Here is an 18,921-nt window from a genome sequence, read left to right on the forward strand (position 1 = left end):
CCCTTCGAGCCCGCATATTAATCATATTAATCAATATGATCATATTGAATGGCGGTATTCAATATGATCATGGCTGATCAACCAAAATCAGTATCCCGTTCCTGCTTTCTCCCCAGATCCCTTGATTCCGTTAGCCCTAAGCACCCTATCTAACTCTCTCCTGAAAACATACAGTGAATTGGCCTCCACTGCCTTCTGTGGCAGAGAATTCCACAGATTCACAACTCGATGGGCCGAATGGCCTAAATCTGCTCCTCGAACCTATGAAGGAAGAGCGAAATGAAACATCAAATGCTGACAAGTAACTGATACTTAACAAACCTGCATTTTACTATCTTGATTCACTTCTGTCTTGAGAGCTGCAGTCGGAGCAAAACGAATAACTCTGGTTAGACTCCTTTGCCTGTTATTTTTCTTCTGCCTGCTCGAAAATCCCCTCCTCCTCCGGTGGCCAGAACTTCTCCTGCAAAACCTTCGGCCATAGTTCTAGAATAAAGTGTTTCATTAAAGCAATTGGTCAAAGAAAGCAATGACTATACGTGGACATTTATGAAAGTACTGTGGAATTCACCTCTGTTCTAAATGTTGACATTGTATGTAATTATTTTGCAACTTCTACCGCTGTACAATGGAGAGCATTCTGACTGGTTGCGTCATGGCCTGGTTTGGTAATTCCGGTGCTCAGGAATGAAAGAGGCTTCAGAAAGTTCTAGATGTTGCTCGGTCCATCAAGGGTACAGACACCCCCCCCCCCCCCTTCCCCACCATCAAAGGGATCTATAGGAAGTGCTGCATCAAGAAGGCAGCTATTATCATCAAAGACCCACCCCACCCTGGCCAATATCTCGCTCCTACCATTACAACGAAGGCCGTAACAGAATTCCTTAGGGCTAACGCAATCAAGGGATATGGGGAAAAGCAGGAACGGGGTACTGACTTTGGATGATCAGCCATGATCATATTCAATGGTAGTACAGGCTCGAAGGGCCAAATGGCCTACTTCTGCATTATTTTCTATTTTTCTATGTATCCAAGGCACAGGAGCCTGAGAACTGTTACCTCCAATGCCAAGAACAGCTTCTTTTCATCAACCATCATACACTTGATCCATCCTCTACAACCCTAACCATAATCCTACCTCAGCACCAATCCTCTATGAATTAAGGTTGTATGACATACTTTGGCCTACCAGCTTAATAGGCAACTAGAGAGCAGTCCTGAACTATTGTCTACATTGGAGACCCTGGTAATATCTTTGGTCGGACTTTACTGGCTTTATCTTTCACTAAACATTATTCACCTTACTCCCCTTATCATGTATCTATACACTGTCAATGGATTGACAGTAAACATGTATTGTCTTTCCGCTGGCTGGTTGGCGCACAACAAAAGCTTTTCACTGTATCTCGGTACATGTGACAATAAACTAAACTGATTGAGTGCTTTGAAGATGTGACCACAAAGGTTGATGAGGGTAGACATGTAGATGTTGTATATATGGACTTCAGCAAAGCATTCGACAAGGTTCCACATGGTAGGCTGCTCTGGGCGGTTAGATCACAAGGAGAGATTTCCAAATGGATAGAAATTTGGCTTCATGGAAGGAAGTTCCATATTGGGGAAAGTTTTCTTTTCAGACTGGAGGCCTGTGCCTACTGGTATGATTCAGTGCTGGGCCCGTTACTGTTTGTCATCTATATCATTGATTTGGTTGTGAATGTACAAGATATGATTAGCAGGTTTACAGATGACACAATAATGGGTGGTATTGTAGATAGTGAAGATGTTTGGCACAAATTGCAGCAGGATCTTGATCGGTTGGGCGGGTGGACTGAAGAATGGTTGATGGAATTTAATAAAGAGAAATGTGAGATGTTGCATTTTGGGAAGACTAACAAGGGGAAGGACCTACACAGTGAATGACAGGGCTCTGGGGAGTGTTGTAGAGCAGAGGGATCTAGGAGTGCACGTACATGGTTTGTTTAAAGTGGATCACAGGTAGATAAGTTGGTCAAAAAGGCTTTTGGCATTTTGACCTTCATCAGTCAGAGTATTGAGTATAGAAGTTGGGAGGTCATGTTGCAGTTCTATAAATTGTTGGTGAGTCCGCATTAGTGTATTGTGTTCAGTTCTGAGCACCATTGAGGTCAGGCAATTAAATAAGCAGCATAGGTGGATATTGTCCTAATGCAGGCAAGTGGGATTGGTGTAGATGGGCAGTAAGGTTGGCATGGATTTGGTGGACTTGGTGGGCCAAAGGAGTTGTTTCTCTGCTGTACAACTCTGCAAAACAGTCCAAATAATTTCCTTTATCTTATACACTAAAACTTATCAGCGTACCACATTTATGCTGTTGTTTCAGCGTAGATAAAAGTGATATTGCAGGCGTGCATCTCTTTAGCAATCAATTCAATAAAAATCCTCGCGATACCTTTCTCGTGCATCTCCTTGATCGTTCATTGCTTTCGGATGATGATGATGATGATGATGATGATGATGAAGATGATGGTCGTTTTCTGGGTTTTTTGGTTGTTGTGGTGGTCGTGGTTGGTGTGGTGGTCGTGGTTGTGGTGGTCGTGGTAGTTGGTGTGGTCACTGTTGTGGTCGGTGTGGTGACTAAAGTGCTGTCTGTGGTGTCCAGTGTGGTCGGTGTGGTGACTAAAGTGTTGTCTGTGGTGTCCAGTGTGGTCGGAGTGGTGACTAAAGTACTGTCTGTGGTGTCCAGTGTGGTCGGTGTGGTGACTAAAGTACTGTCTGTTGTGTCCAGTGTGGTCGGTGTGGTCACCGGTGTGGTCGGGGTGATAGCTGGTGTTGTCACGTTTGTGTCAAAGCACCGAACTACAACGCTTTGAACTTGGCCCACTTCCAGTGTGATTGTGCTTGTACAAGTAGCAGTTTCCTGTAAAGAGAAAAAAAAACACAGAATTGTACAAACATAGTATAGCATGGAAACATCTAACTCCACTCTTTCATGGCAACCAAGATGTCCCATCAAAGCTAGTCACAATGGCCTGTGTTCATCCCATATCCCATCGCACCTTTCTCATCCATATACAGTATCTGTCCAAATTACCTTTCAACACAATATTCCCAGCTGACCATGACGTCCCAACTTCTACATTCAGTTTCCCGACTGATGTGGATCAGCATTCAAAAAGCCTTCTTCACCCACCTGCAGGAAACCAATGTACATGTGCCGGCTCTGGAGAGGGTCCAGAAGAGGTTTACAAGAAGGATCACAACATATGGTGAGCGTCTGTCAGGTTTTGACAACCCCCCCCCTCCCCCTCCCACCTCCCCCTTTCCAATGTCAAGGTCAGCACTCAGCTTACTTTTGTTCCTGTGTGCCCACACCTCATTGAGTTCCAATCCCGACATCATGCTGAGCTCTTCTTCTGTGGCCTCCACCTCCCAACCTTGTTCTCTGGTCTCACCTCCCAGTCATGAATACTTCTCCTGTCTCCAGCATTCATAAGGTCATAAGGAATAGGAGTAGAATTAGGCCATCCGGCCCATTAAATCTACTCCGCCATTCAACCACGGCTGATATATCTCTCTTACCTAACCCCATTCTCCTGCCTTCTCCCCATAACCCCTGACACCAATGCTAATCAAAAATCTGTCTATCTCTGCCTTAAAAATATCCACTGTCTTGTCCTCCACAGCCTTCTGTGGCAAATAATTCCACAGATTCACCACCCTCTGACGAAGGAGATTTCTCCTCGCCGCCTTCCTAAAAGAAAGTCTTTTAATTCTGACGTTTCTCCTCCTCACACACGGAGGGACCAGCCTGTCCCACACCTCTGCTCCACCCGGTGCTGCCGACACACAGCCCGTCACAGTGCGGCCGCACGTGGGAGACGAGGCAGAGGGCGGCCGTGGCCGTGGGAGAGTGGGGGCTGTCCCGAGGGATGCGCTCCTTCGGCCGCTTACACTTGGTGCTCGGGTTCAGATTTCCCAGTCACCTAATACTTGTGTGGGAAAATGACCCCGACCATCCCGTCTCCACCGGCCAGTGATGTGATAGACGCGGAGGTCTGGACCAATCGCTGACAAGTCCTGCCCCCCCGGCAACGTCATGTCCGTTATTTGACTTTTCGGCTGAGCAGCCTTTCGATGAGTTTGCTTTTAGGCGTCCCACCCTTTCGGTTAGTTGGCGTTTCGGCTTTGTTCGCTTTCGGTTATTTGGCGTTTCGGGTTTTTTTTGTTCGATTATTTGGCTTTCACTTCTTTGCTTCGGCTTCTCGTCCTTCAACACCACGTGCGCACATGGGCCCATTGTTCCCGTCTTCTCCTGCCCCACAGGACACATATACAAATACCCTGATCTCATAGATACACACATAAATCTTCATCCCATCCAGCCTTCCCTTACCCAGTCCCTTCTGACCCACATCTGAGCCACCTCGACATCAGTTGCACAGGCCCACATTCAGCCCATATCCCTCTGAACCTATCCACGCACCTGCCCAAATATCTTTTAAATGTTGTTATAATACCTGCCTCGACTACCTCCTCCAGCAGCTCGCTCAATATCCCCACCACACTCTGAGTGGAAAAGTTGCCCCTCAGGTTCCTAGTAAACCTTTCCCCATTCACCTTAAACCTATGTCTCCTGGATGCATAATACCATGATGACTTTCCCTGGTCAACCCCCGTATTTCTAAATGCACATATATCTTATCTGACAAGCCCTCTCAGTAACTTGACTCCCACGCATGTCAGGCTTCAGTTCCAGGCTTTTCCTTTGCAGCTCTTCTCAAATAGAGGAACAAAATTACCCACCTTCTGGTCTTCAGGTACCTCAACCATGTACGTCTCAGCTAGGACTCCTGCCATTTCCTCTCTAGCTTCCCACAGTGTCCATTTATACATTTTAGGTTTTGCAGCAGCTTATTGGCTGCGATAAGGACTGTCCTCAAGATATTTCTATTACATTTCCAAAGCCCGCTCGTCTTCATGACTTTCTCCATGGTAAAGAGGACAAATTTATTCATGACCTTGACAATCTCCAGCGGTTCCACATTTATGCTCCTCTATTCTCTCTCCAGTCACCCTTCTTCACAACATAAATGTTTCGATTTTCCTTCATCTGCTCTTCCAGAGCACTCTGCTGCCCTCAAAGGGTCATAGTTATACAGCATGGGAACAGGCCCATTGGCCCAACCTGCCCACACAGGCCAACATGTCTCACCTACGCTACCCTCACCTGCTTGCGTTTGGCCCATATCCCTCTAAACCTCTCCTATCCATGCACCAGTCTAAATCTTTCTTAAACTTTGCGATAGTACCTGCTTCAACTACCTCCTCCGGCAGTTCGTTCCATATATCCAATAGCCTTTATGTAAAAACATTACCCCTCAAATGCCTATAAAATCATTCCCCCTTAACCTTAAACCTATGTCCTCTGGTTTTCGATTCCCCTACTCTGGGCAAGAGACTCTGTGCATCTACCCGATCTATTCCTCTCATGATTTTATACAACTCTATCAGATCACCCCTTATCCTCCTGTGCTCCAAAGAATAGAGTCCTAGCCTACTCAACCTCTCCCGATAGCTCAAACCCTCTAGTCCTGGCAACATCCTTGTAAAACTTCTCTGCACCCTTTCCAACTTGACAACATCTTTCCTGTAACATGGTGCCCAGAACCGAACACAATACTCTAAATGCGGCCTCACCAACGTCTTATACGGCTGCATCATGACCTCCCAACTTCTATACTCAATACTCCGATTGATGAAGGCCAATGTGCCAAAAGACATTTTGACCACCTTATCTACCTGCGACTCGACCTTCAAAGAACTATGTACAGTTAAATGACAGGGTACGTGCAACTGATGAGATGCTGCTGGGTGTGTTGGAAGGAACTGCAGATGCTGGTTTAAACCAAAGATAGACACATAACGTGGGTCTGACAGCATCTCTGGAGAAAAAGAATAGGTGGCGTTTCGAGTCAAGATCCATCTTCAGGGGTTGGTTCTAATTGAAGTCCGTGGTTTCACCACACACACAGCCAGCCCTTAACAATACTCAAAGGTACACAAAATTGCTGGGGAAACTCAGCGGGTGCAGCAGCATCTATGGAGCGAAGGAAATAGGCGACGTTTCGGGCCGAAACCCTTCTAAACAATACTCAGTTCTCCCACAAAGTAATTGAGCACCTGAAGATATTAAATATACTTTTAGTGGCTGAAGGGTGTATTCGCATCTTGACTGAGTGAGTTGGACTTCCATCAGATTGCACAACTAATTGTACGGAAATTACCCGTAGGAAACATAAATCTAATAATATGTCTGCAGTGAACACTGCAACATATATGTGACATGTGTTCTAATATTGAAGATGTTGGTGTGTTTTTCCTTTTCAATGTTTGTACTAACATTTACAATCCTGAATCCATTTTGTGACGTCGTTTGATGTTGACTAGATTTCAAGACCACAAAGAATTAAATTAACTCTTTGCTTAATCCTGGTGTAATTCCATTACCACGTTTCTTCATAATGAAAGGAATGCTATCAAGTTGACAAACCAGTTCTTGTGGACACATGTGAATCTCTAGATTCCTCTAGTGGTTTGTATTTTGCACAGTGCTGTGTGACTTGGTGTGGAGTTCGGCCCATAACCCTTTACACCTATCCTATCCATGTCCCTGTCCAAATGTTTCTTAAATGTTGTGATAGTGCCTCAACTACCTCCCCTGGCAGCTCATTCCACGCACCTACCACCCTTCATGTTAAAATGTTGCGCCTCGGTTTCCTATTAAATCTTTCCTCTCTCACCTTAAACTCTGTGCATTCACCCTATCTATTCCTCTCATAATTTTATACCCCTCTATAATATCACCCCTCATCCACCTGTACTCCACAGAAGTCCTAGTCGGCTCAACCTCTCCCTGCAGCTTTGGCCCTCGAGTCCTGGCATCATCTTCGTAAAGGGCCTGTCCCACTTGGCGATTTTTTCGGCGACTGCCGGTGTCATTGACTGACGTATCAGGGTCGCCGAAAGATTTTGAACATTTCACGCCGCGACTTTTTCAGTGACCTGATACGTCAGTCAATGATGCCGGCAGTCGCCGAAAAAATCACCAAGTGGGACAGGCCCTTTTAAATCTTCTCTGCACCCTTTCTAGCTTAGCAGCAACTTTCCCATAACAGGATAACAGAAACGGAGCAAAATATTTTCAATGTGGCCTCACCAATGCCCTCTACAAAAGCAACATGACCCGTATCTTTTAAACTTAGGACTCTGACTGATGAAGGCCAATGTGCTGAAAGCCTTCTTGACCACGCTATCTACTTGCGATGTGACTGTGGGAAGAGAAATAGAGTTAGTATTTTGGGTGGGGTGGGAGATTGCCGCCTTCACATGGTCCACCCTGTTTTCGTATAATGCAATCAACCCGACGTACACAAACAAACAGATGTAGTGTTTTGGTGTCTACAACATGAGGCTGTGCACGCCATACGCAAGAAGAAGTGTTTTGGATGCAAGTTTCTTTGTGGAACTTCTTTCCTCACTTTTCCCAATTCTATCAATGGCCTCAGTCTTGCAATATTGACTGTATTTTTGCTTCCCACAGCTGCTGTCTAATTTCCTGAGTTTCTCCAGCATTTTCTGCCCGTATTCCACCACGAGGGTGATGGGTCTGTTGATGTTTTACTCAACAGCGTGCGTTGACCTCATAACTGCTAGGTAGACAAAGCAGGTCGGGAATTCTGCCCCCTTTTAGGACAAGAGAAGTGATCACTCGAAGGTGAAGGGTAGATTGTGAAAAGTGTTGGAAGGGTAGTCAGTGGTTCGCATTCCAGAATGTGCAGTATGTAATGAGGGGTAGAAAGAGGTTGGCACAGTGTTGCAATGGTAGAGTTGCTGCCTTACAGCTTCAGAGACCCAGCTTCAATCCTGACTACAGGTGCTGTGGGAAGACAGATCAGCCATGATTGTAGTAGAGTTGATGGGCCATCTGGCCTAATTCTGCTCCTTTTACTTATGAACCTATGTCAATAGAGATGACAACAGAGAAATGAATAGCAAATGTTGTAACACTCACAGCATCCAAGATGGGTATCAGGTCACAGAGTGATGGATCGGTACCAGAGTTGTTCAGGCACACAGTTCCCTGGATATCAATAACTATTACCACCAGGAATAGGCGTTCTCCTATAATAGTCTCCTAAAAAACCAAAGAAGAATGTTACACTCAATGAATAGTATTTGAAATAACATTCCCAATGACACCATTGTTATTTGGATTTCCTATGTCTTGCTGCACTTGTATCACATTACTTGCTGCTTCTCAAGATGGCCTTCAATGCACATTGATGCAGTGGGTCAAGGGTTACGAGTGTTTCATTGTCAAATGCACTGGGCAGGGGGACAATGAAACTCTTACTTGTTCTTAATGCAACAACATGCAAATAAATGTACAATAAACAATAAACAATAAATTACCAAAGTACGTAGTGCACCCTCGACAAAGTTCATAGTAGATCTTAGCTGAAGTAAGGTTGTGGTTCAAGATGGCTGATGGATGATGGAAAGAAGTTGTTCTTTAATTTGGAGGTCACTGAGCCTTTTCTTCCATTAGAAGCCATGAGATGAGAGCATGGCCAAGGTGGTAGAGGTCCTTGATGATAACCATTGACTTTCTAAGGCATAACTTACTATGGGTCACTTTGATGGTGGGGGAATCAATACCATGCCATGGACCAGGTCAATGTCATCCACTTTCAGCAGCTTTCTTCTAACTTGGGTGCTTGAGTTAATAGTTCAGTAGAGAACATGTGTAACCAGCATGATATGCTCTCCGCTGCACACCTGTAGAAGCTTTAAAGGGTATTTGGCGACATTTCGAACCTCCTCTAACTTCTGAGGAAGTAGAGGCATTAATGAGCTTTCTTTGCAGTGAATAGTGGAAGCATCGACAAGATAATACACTGGCTATTGAGATATACATGGCGGCTAGTTTACCTTCTATGAGATTCCCGTCAGAAATGTAAAGCTTACATACACACATAGAAACATAGAAACATAGAAAATAGGTGCGGGAGGAGGCCATTCGACCCTTTGAGCCAGCGCCGCCATTCATTGCGATCATGGCTGATCGTCCCCAATCAATAACCTGTGCCTGCCCTCTCCCCATATCCCTTCATTCCACTAGCACCAAGAGCTCTATCTAACTATCTTTAAATCCATCCAGTGATTTGGCCTCCACTGCCCTCTGTGGCAGGGAATTCCACAAATTCACAACTCACTGGGTGAAAACGTTTTTTCTCACAGTCTTAAATGGCCTCCCCTTTATTTTAAGACTGTGGCCCCTGGTTCTGGACTCGCCCAAAATTGGGAACATTTTTCCTGCATCTCGCTTGACCAGTCCTTTTATAATGTTATATGTTTCTATAAGATCCCCCTCAACCTTCTGAACTCCAGTGAATACAAGCCTAGTCTTTTCAATCTTTCCTCATATGACAGTCCCGCCATCCCAGGGATCAATCTTGTGAACCTACGCTGCACTGCCTCAATCACAAGGATGTCCTTCCTCAAATTAGGAGACCAAAACTGTACGCAATACTCCAGATGCGGTCTTACCAGAGCCCTATACAACTGCAGAACAACCTCTCTACTCCTATACTGAAATCCTCTTGTTATGAAGGCCAACTTTCCATTAGCTTTCTTCACTGCCTGCTGTACCTGCACGCCAACTTTGAGTGACCGGTGTACAAGGACACCCAGGTCTCGCTGCACCTCCCCCTTACATAACCTAACCCCATTGAGATAATAAACTAAACTAAACTAAGCAAAACTAAGCTAAACTAAATCTTAACAAAATAAAATAGAGAACTTTCATTAGTATAAAACATTTACTGTTTCACACTGTCGCTACAATTAATGCTACAGTGAGATAATGTTTACTTTGGTTGCACAAGCAGCAACTGTTAATCCATATGAGTTTCTATTGCTTGCGTTCAGATAGTTTCTGTGGGCACTTTTCTTCTGTTGCAATACTATGGCATGAGAAACAGTAATTATTTTTATACTAATGAAAAATTCTCTATTTTATTTTGTTAAGATTTAGTTTAGCTTAGTTTAGTTTAGTTTAGTTTAGTTTAGTTTAGTTTAGTTTAGTTTAGTTTAGTTTAGTTTAGTTTAGTTTAGACATACGGCCCTTCAGCCCACCAAGTCCGCATCGACCAGTGACCCCCACACATAAACACTATCTTACCTACACACATTAGGGACAATGTTATGTTTACACTAAGCCAATTAACCAACAATTAACCGGCTCCTATTTTCTATGTTTCAATATATTTCTCCACAAAGGTGAAATTTTCATCGATGACCTTGCCCACCTCCTGCAGCTCCACAAATAGATGTTCATGTTCCTCTTTGAGATGCCCTATTCTCTCCCTAGTTACTCTTTTTCACAATATACTTATTTAAATCTCTTTGGATTTTCTATTTTTTTATGTCAATCTACCTCACCTCCCCTTTTTCCCTTCCTGACTTCCTTATTAAGTATATTCCTGCATCCCCTCTACTGATATTATACTGAACATTGATTTCTCTAACTTCAAGTAACCCCTGCATGCCCTCTCTCTCATTCCCTCCCCCAACCAAGTCATATCAGATTCAAGGTTGTCTTGTTGAGTTTCATTGTCTGTAACCCGTTTTCACCTAGCCCACAGCTAACAATGGCCTGTTTCCTTTATCATCGTTACTTTTTTGCATATCTTTTATTCATGTGTTCTCTATCTCTCTACATCACCGTCTGTAACACTCGTTTCAGTGTTTCATTTCACACTTATATAGCCTGGACCTCAAAAAACAATCCCACGATTAATACCACAATGATGTAAATAGAGAACAAGGAAATTACTCAACTCCATCATGTCGCAGGAATTCTTGCCAATTATCAAAAGCATGATTGAAAGATTTATTTTGGACAAAGTGACGCATCAACTTCTTGTTTTGTAATCAATGCGTTCCATGCTAATTACTTTTACTATATTGCGACAGAATAACAATGGGAGTTTTCATGTTTATGAAATCCAAGGTGCAGAAGGTATGTAGTGGTCATTGGGTATCTCAGCCGTGTTCACATAAGCGAGATCGGCATCATTGACCAGGCTGGCATTCTTCTATTCACCTTTGTCCTTCAGAAGGCAATGATCATAGAGTCACAGAGTGATACAGTGTGGAAACAGGCCCTTCAGCCCAACTTGCCCACATCGGCCAACAATGTCCCAGCTACACTGGTCCCACAAAATAGATAGGGCTAATCCACCTGATCAAATGCTTTTTCAGCATCTAACGAGATGACTGCTAAATCTACATTAGCTATTCTATTTGAATATATAATATTAAATAATGGTCTCAGATTATAAAATGAATAACATTCTGGAATAAAACCTGTTTCATCGGGATGTATTAATTTATGAATCACTAAACTTAATCTATGGGCTAAATTTTTAGTTAATATCTTCTGATCAGTGTTTAAAAGAGCTATTGCTCTATATGAACCTGGATCCTCAAGATCCTTATCCGTTTTTGGTATAAGTGTCATTGTTGATTCGTTTAGAATTTCTGGCAGTTTCTGTTGAGTGATAGCATAATTATATAATGTCTGTAGACGTGGAGAGATCAAATCATTAAATCTTTTATAAAATTCAGAGTTTAAACCATCAGGGCCTGCGGCCTTTCTGTTTTTCAAAGATCTAATGGACTTCAATATCTTTTACTGATATTTCAGCACCTAATAATTCTCTCTCTTTCAGATCTAAGACAGTAAGATTACATTTCTGTAAGAATGTTTCCATTCTCTCAGGACAATCTGTCGTTTTGGCTGAATAAAGTGTTTAATAATATTGTAAAAATCTGTCATTGATATCCTTCGGCAATGTTAGTGTTTCTCCCATATCTGATCTAATTTTATGAATTGTTTTTTCCTCATTCAGGTTACGAAGTTGACGGGCTAATTGTTTTTGTGGTTTATCACCAAATTCAATTTGTAGTTGTTTAGTGTGTTGATAAAGTATTTTGATTTGATCTGAGTATATTTGATTTAACTTACATTTAAGTGCAGCGTTTTTATTATGTTTTATCATAGACAGCCGCATTCTCTATATCTAATTGCCTTCTTTCCTTGTCTAATACATGTTGTTTAGCTCGATTCTTTTTATTATGGAAGGCTTGAGAGGAGATTAATGCTCCTCGTACAAATGCTTTGAATGTTCCCCAAAGAAGGGAGACAGATGTTTCAGGGCGGTCATTCGTCTCGAAAAACATATTAATCTGTGTTATAATAATAATAATAATAATAAATTTTATTTAATGGGCACCTTTCAGACATCTCAAGGACACCTTACATAGTAATTGGAATAACATATAATCGGAATATAACAAGTAATAAAGACATCACAGAGACACAAATTAAAAACAGAATTCAATCCAAAAACAGAAAATCAAAAACACAGTGTGAAGAGAGAGCAGCGGCAGCCAAAGCGCACCAGCGTCCACTCTCTCTTCATGGCAGCCATCTTGGACACAGACCCACAGGACTACAATTAGACAAAAAAAAATCATCCCCCACAGTGGATAGCACTGTGGAGGAAGGCACAATGTCCAGTCCCCACCCCATGTTCACCCCAAAGTCAGGCCTATTGAGGCCACCACAATTGCCTCTACGGAGGCCCGATGTCCCTGGCCGTTCTCACCGGGTGGTCTTGCCCTGGCGTCGGGAGAGTCCTTTCGGCGGCTGGGCCACCTGGAACGGCCGCTTCCTGGTTGGAGTCCGCGGCTGTCGAAGCCGACAAGGCCGCGCCGGTTTGGAGCTCCCAGGCTCCCGATGAAAAAGTCGGCGCCGCCTCTCCACTCCGCAGACCCGCAGCCCGGAGATGTTGCTCTCGGCGGTCCAGTTCGCCAGAGCTCCAGCACGGCGACCCAGGCAAGGCATCGCCCGCTCCACTCCGCTCCGCTCCAGCGCTCCAATGCTGTGCCGCCGCCGAGGCCGAGGTGCTGGGCGGTCCCCGCCAGGAAACGGCGCTCCAAGCCCGCTGGTAGGCCACGAGGACGGGTCGACGGACAGCCCAGAGAAAAGGCTGCCACACCGACCAGGTAGGGACCGAAAAATATATAGTCACACCTACCCCCACATTAAAAAGCCCATATCCCCTACAAACAAAAAAACAGGACTCACAAAAAACTATTAAAAAAACGAATTTAAAACGGACGGCTGCTGGCTAGCGGCCGTTCACCAAGATGGCTGCTCCGCGCTTATAAGATATTCGTAGCATGCTTCATCATTTAACATTTGAGGGTTAAGTCTCCATTGTGTCTGCTTCTCGGTCATTCAATTTAGTTTAAACCATGAATGTTAAAGGTGCATGATCCGAGATTATAATATTATGATATTTCGAATTATAAGTATATGGGATAGGTTTAGTGTGGCTATCACTAACTACACTGATTGTAGATGTAGTGTTCTTCCTTTCTTTGCACTCTTCTAACCAAATAGTCGATTCTTGAATAAGTTTTATGTACCGGTGAGTAAAATGAATATTCTCGTCCAGATGAATTTTCTATTCTCCAGATATCTTTGATGTTGGTGTTATTAATATATGAATTTAATAATTCACTTGCCTTGGATTTTATTTTCCTTTGTACTGATGATCTATCTAGGTAAGAATCTAATGTACAATTTAAGTCTCTACCAATTATCAAATTATATTGTGTAAGTTCCGGAATAGTGTTAAGTGTTTTCTTGAAGAACAATGGGCTGTCACAATTTGGTCTATGATTAGTACTAAATAATAAAGGTTGCAAATCAATAGCAAGACAACTTGCTTAGCTATTGTTGTCAACTATCATTAGTCCTTGAGTATAACAATTTAAAGTTCCATTTGTTCTCTGCAAGGTGATGACACCGTGGAGGTAATGTTCAAACATCAGTCTCAATATCCTGGGCGAACTCCAATGCTTTCTTGTAATCGGTGAAGAAATGTTCCTTCTGCTTGTAGGTGACTCAGTTTTGCAGGGTACATCAGTCCATATCTCAAATTTGGTATCTTCTTAAGGATTCCACTTGTCTCATTGAAAAGCACTCTTCTCTTAACGACCTCTACAGGATAGTCTCTGAAAATACTGATCCAGTCGCCTTCAAATGAAAGATTTCTGTTGCCAGCAATTGTTGACAAGATGTCTTCCAAAACGTGGTCATAATGCATCTTCAGTGTCAGTTGTCTTGGGAGGGGCGCTAGCACTTGGACGAGGTCTCAATGCTCTGTGTGCCCGACCTAGTAGAGGCTTTTTATCTAAATTTAAAACTTTTTGTAAAAGATCTGCAGCAAAGTCACGAAGGTTTTTATTTCATTCTTTGCCCTCTTTAGCACCAACAATTCTTAGATTCTGGCATTTCTGACGTCCCTCCAAGTCAATACATTTTTCAGTCACTTTATTCAATAAATCTGTTAAACGCTTGGTCTCGGGAAGAATTATTTTTGTAGTTTCAGCACTTGTGTAGGCAATTGACTCTAATTCAGTTATAGCTGCAGTGTGCTGATTTACTGTATCGATAATGGGATCCAACCTAGAGTTAAAGTTCGATTCCATCAAATTAAGTTTAACGTTTACCTCTTCCATTTGTTGATTTAATTTTTCAGACATTTCTTCCTTCCAGGTAAACAATTCTTCTCGAACTGAACCGAGGCTGAAATTTCTTCTTTGAAGTTTTTCAGTTCTTCCTTTATACTTGAGATTTATCTTGAAATAAAAGTACGAAGGTCCTCCATTTCTGTTTTTTTAGTCTTTGTCTTCAGGACCAGTTTTGAAACTTCCTTTTGGGACGACGCTGAAATTGCATATTCAGCCACTTCTGTCCTTCAGGATTAAATACTGCTGGAGTACTGTATCGCCACTCTCTGTGTTAGAATTTCAATTCTTGCCCTTTAACGAGAAAACAAGCATCTGAGATCCACGGTAAACTACAATTGGTCTGAAGGAGGGTCTCGACCCGAAACGTCACCCATTCCTTCTCTCCAGAGATGCAGCCTGTCCCGCTGAGTTACTCCAGCATTTTGTGTCTATCTTCAATGCCTGCACATTTTGCTGGATCAGTTAGCAGAAGTAGAATCAGCAAATAATGACAAACAATATTATCAAATTATTATTATTTATGGAATATTATACACAGCATTGACAAAAAATATCACAGTTCATCTAGATGCTTCTCTCCTCTTCTCCTTCCATCCCTGTATCAGTTTTAGTTTAGTTTAGTTTTGAGATACAGCGTGGAAACAGGCCCTTCGACCCATTGAGTCCACGCCAACCAGTGATCACCCATACACTAAAACTATCCTACACACGTTACGGACAATTTACAATTTTTTTTTACTGAAGCCAATTAATTAGGGGATCGAACCCGGGTCTCTGGCGCTGCAGGCGCTACAAGGTAACAAATCTACCGCTGCACTACCGTGCCGCATCTTTGTGTATAGAAGGATATTGAGTCCAAGTCCACAGCCCTCTGTAAGTGGCAATGCAAGTATATAGAATGGTAATGAAGCCTATTTGTAAGAAGGAACTGCAGATGCTGGTTTAAACCGAAGATAGACACAAAATACTGGAGTAACTCAGCGGGACAGGCAGCATCTCAGGAGAGAAGGAATGGGTGACGTTACGGGTTGAGACGGTCCCGCTGAGTTACTCCAGCTTTTGGTGTCTATCTATGTTAATGAAGCCATTCGGTAAGGAAAGCCTTCACTGGTCGGTAGAGTTGCTGACTCACAGCACGAGAGACCCAGGTTTGATCCTGACTACGTGTGCTGTCGGTATAGATTTTGTAAGTTCTCCCTGTGACCGCGTGGATTTTCTCCAGGATCTCCGGTTTCCTCCCACACTCCAAAGACGTGCAGGTTTGTAGGTTGCTTGTCTACTGTAAATTATCCTTGGTGTGTCGGATAAAACTAGTGTATGGATCGCTGGTCAGCGTGGACTCATTGGAGCAAAGGGCCTGTTTCCATCCTATATCTCCAAACTACACTAAACTAAAGTAAACATTCCTGGTTAGGATGTCGCAATCTTCCTGAAAATACTGAAAGGAGGGCTGAGAGCCGGCCAGGAGGTTTTATATTTGAGTTCAGATGTGGAATATGCCTTATGTAAGAAAGTTGTGAGTCTGTGGAATTCTCTGCCTCAGGGGGTGGTGGAGGCAGGTTCTCTGGATGCTTTCAAGACATTGTCTATTGTCTAACTGCAGATGGTGGTTTAAATCGAAGGCAGACCCAAAATACTGGAGTAACTTAGCAGGTGAGGCAGCATCTCAGGAGAGAAGGAATGTGCGATGTTTCGGGTTGAGACACGATACGTCTCCCATTCCTTCTCTCCTGAGATGCTGCCTCACTCATTGAGTTACTCCAGCATTTTGGGTCTACCTTGGAATATACCTTCCTTGCAATAGTATCATGGGCCAGGAAGATAAACCAAAGAGAGGGAAAAGAGGTCACAAGGTGGCCACAACCATGAATCATTGCAAGCAGTATAGGAGGAACTACAGATGCTGATTTACACTGAAGATAGACACAAAGAGCTGGAGTAACCCAGCGGGTCAGGCAGCATCTCAGGAGAAATGTAATAGGTGACGTTTTGGGTCGAGACACTTCTTGAGACTGAGTCACGGCAAAGGGGAACTAGAGGCATGAAAATGTGGAGCCCGTGATGGCTGTGGAAGATGTGATAATGAAGGGAACAAACAGTGAAACTAGCAGGATGATTAGGTTGGAGGATGGATGGAGACAGAGGGTAAGCAAGGGTTACTTGAAGTTAGAGAAGTCAATATTCATATCGCAGGGGTGTAAGCTACCCAAGTGAAATGTGAGGTGCTGTTCCTCCAATTTGCATTGCAGCCCTTCTTGAATAGAGGCACAATTCGCATTGGGCCTCACTCTGACAATGGAGGAGGCCCTGGACAGAAACAACAGTGTGGGAATGGGAGGGGAGTTAAAATGTTTAGCAACCCGGAGATCACGTAGGCCTAGTTGGACTGAGCGAAGGTGTTCAGTGAAACGACTGCCGAGCCTGCGCTTGTTCTCGCCGATATATCGGAGTCCACACGTGGAACAGCAGATCAGTTTAGATTTGTTTAGAGATACAGCATAGAAACAGGCCCTTCAGCCCACCGGGTCCACACCGACCAACGATCCCCGCACATTAACACCATCCGGCACACACTAGGAACAAATTACATATACACCAAACTAATTAACCTGCAAACCTGTACGTCTTTGGAGTGAGGGAAGAAATCGAAGATCTCGGAATAAACCCACATGGTCATGGGGATAATATACAAACTCTGTACAGACAGCACCCGTATTTACCGTGGAGAAAGATAGGAGGTCAGTGGAACTTGGGCCATCATTGGAAGTGTCTTGAGATCAGTCAGTTGTTACAGTCAAAGAGATGCTGAAGGTAAATCGTGTATGAAAGTAGACAAATCTCCAAGGCCTGATCAGATATAAATACAGTCGAGGTACCAGAAGACTGGAGGGTGGCAAATGTTGTGCCTCTATTCTAGAAGGGCTGCAGGGAAAATGCTGGGAACTTTAGGACAATGAGCTGAACATCTGTGGTTGGAAAGTTATTCAAGAGTATTCTGGGGGATAGGATAAACAGGCATTTAGATGGACCTGGTCTGATTAGGATAGTCAGCATGGTTTTGTACGTGGGAGGTCGTGTCCCACGAATCTAATCGCATTTTTGAAAATATGACCAAGGTCGATGAGGGCAGAGCTGTAGATGTTGTATATATGCACTTCAGCAAAGCATTCAACAAGGTTTTGCATGGTAGGCCGCTCTGGAAGTTTAGATCCATGGGATCCAAGGAGAGATAGCTGAATGGATAACAAATTAGCCCCATGGAAGGAAGCAGAGGGTGATAGTGGAAGGTTGCTTCTCGGACTGGAGGCCTGTGACTAGTGGTGTGCCTCAGGGTTCGGTGCTGGGCCCGTTACTGTTCGTCATCTACATCAATGATTTGGATGAGAACATACAGAGCAAGATTAGCAAGTTTGCTGATGATACAAAAGTGGGTGGTTTTCCTTATAGTGAAGATGGTTCTGAAAATTTGCAGCAGGATCTGGATTGATTGGCCAGGTGCACGGAGGAATCGTTGATGGAATTTAGTACAGGGAAATGTGAGGTGTTAAATTTTGGAAAATCGCTCGTAGATAGGGTGGTCAAAAATGCTTTTGGAACTTTGGCCTTTGTCAGTTAGAGTATTGAGTATGGAAGTTGGGGGGGGTCATGTTGCAGTTGTATAAGATATTGGTGAGGCTGCATTTAAGGGTGCCCGGACATGGCGCCAACAGACAAGAAGCCGAAGCAAAGAAGTCGAAACAAGGCCGAAACGACAATAAACTGAAAGAGTCTGAAGACGAGACTCCTACTAACAGAAAGGGCGGGACGCCTAAATCCCAAGGATCCGAAAAGCTGCGTTGCCTAATAGCAAACTTACCGAATGGCCGCTCTGTCGAAACGCCACCTACCCGAAAGGCGGCGTCACCTACAGGCCGACGAACTGACTGCTGCTCAACAGAAACGTCCAATAACGAACATGACGTTGATGGGGGCGGGACTTGTCAGCGATTGGTCCAGACCCCCGCGTCCATCACATCACTGTGAAGGCATGAATATTGTCCCAAACCTCCGCTCCACCCGACCCGCAGCCCGCGGTGGGAGGCCGTGGGAGAGTGGGGGTGGACCCGAGGGATACACACCTACGGACGCTTTCAACTTGGTGCTTGGGTTCAGATTGCCGAATCACCTATAGCTTGGACCCCATGCTCCCGTCTCCCACTTCTCTCTCTCCTCTTCTCTCTCTCCCACTCTCTCTCTCCCTTCTCCCCTCTTCTCTCTCCCCCACTCTCT

The 18,921-nt window shown here is 43.9% G+C and overlaps 1 protein-coding gene and 1 long non-coding RNA gene across 2 annotated transcripts in view; one reads left to right on the forward strand and one right to left on the reverse strand.

Annotated features, from left to right (window-relative positions):
- The window catches only part of LOC116974997 (integumentary mucin C.1-like), a 119,679-nt gene that overhangs the window by 5,776 nt on the left and 94,982 nt on the right, over nt 1–18,921 (reverse strand). The window contains exons 5-6 of the mRNA XM_033023647.1: nt 2,432–2,645; nt 322–486 (exon numbers count right to left, since the gene is read on the reverse strand). Coding sequence (XP_032879538.1) covers nt 322–486; nt 2,432–2,645 — 379 coding nt within the window. The remainder of the gene's footprint in view (nt 1–321; nt 487–2,431; nt 2,646–18,921) is intronic.
- Nucleotides 2,452–17,006, forward strand: LOC116974998. Its single transcript, XR_004412500.1, has 3 exons — nt 2,452–2,550; nt 2,584–2,733; nt 16,996–17,006. It is a non-coding gene; the product is annotated as an uncharacterized LOC116974998 (long non-coding RNA).

Source organism: Amblyraja radiata, chromosome 7 (genome assembly GCF_010909765.2).
Source record: "Amblyraja radiata isolate CabotCenter1 chromosome 7, sAmbRad1.1.pri, whole genome shotgun sequence".
Classification (NCBI taxonomy): domain Eukaryota; kingdom Metazoa; phylum Chordata; class Chondrichthyes; order Rajiformes; family Rajidae; genus Amblyraja; species Amblyraja radiata.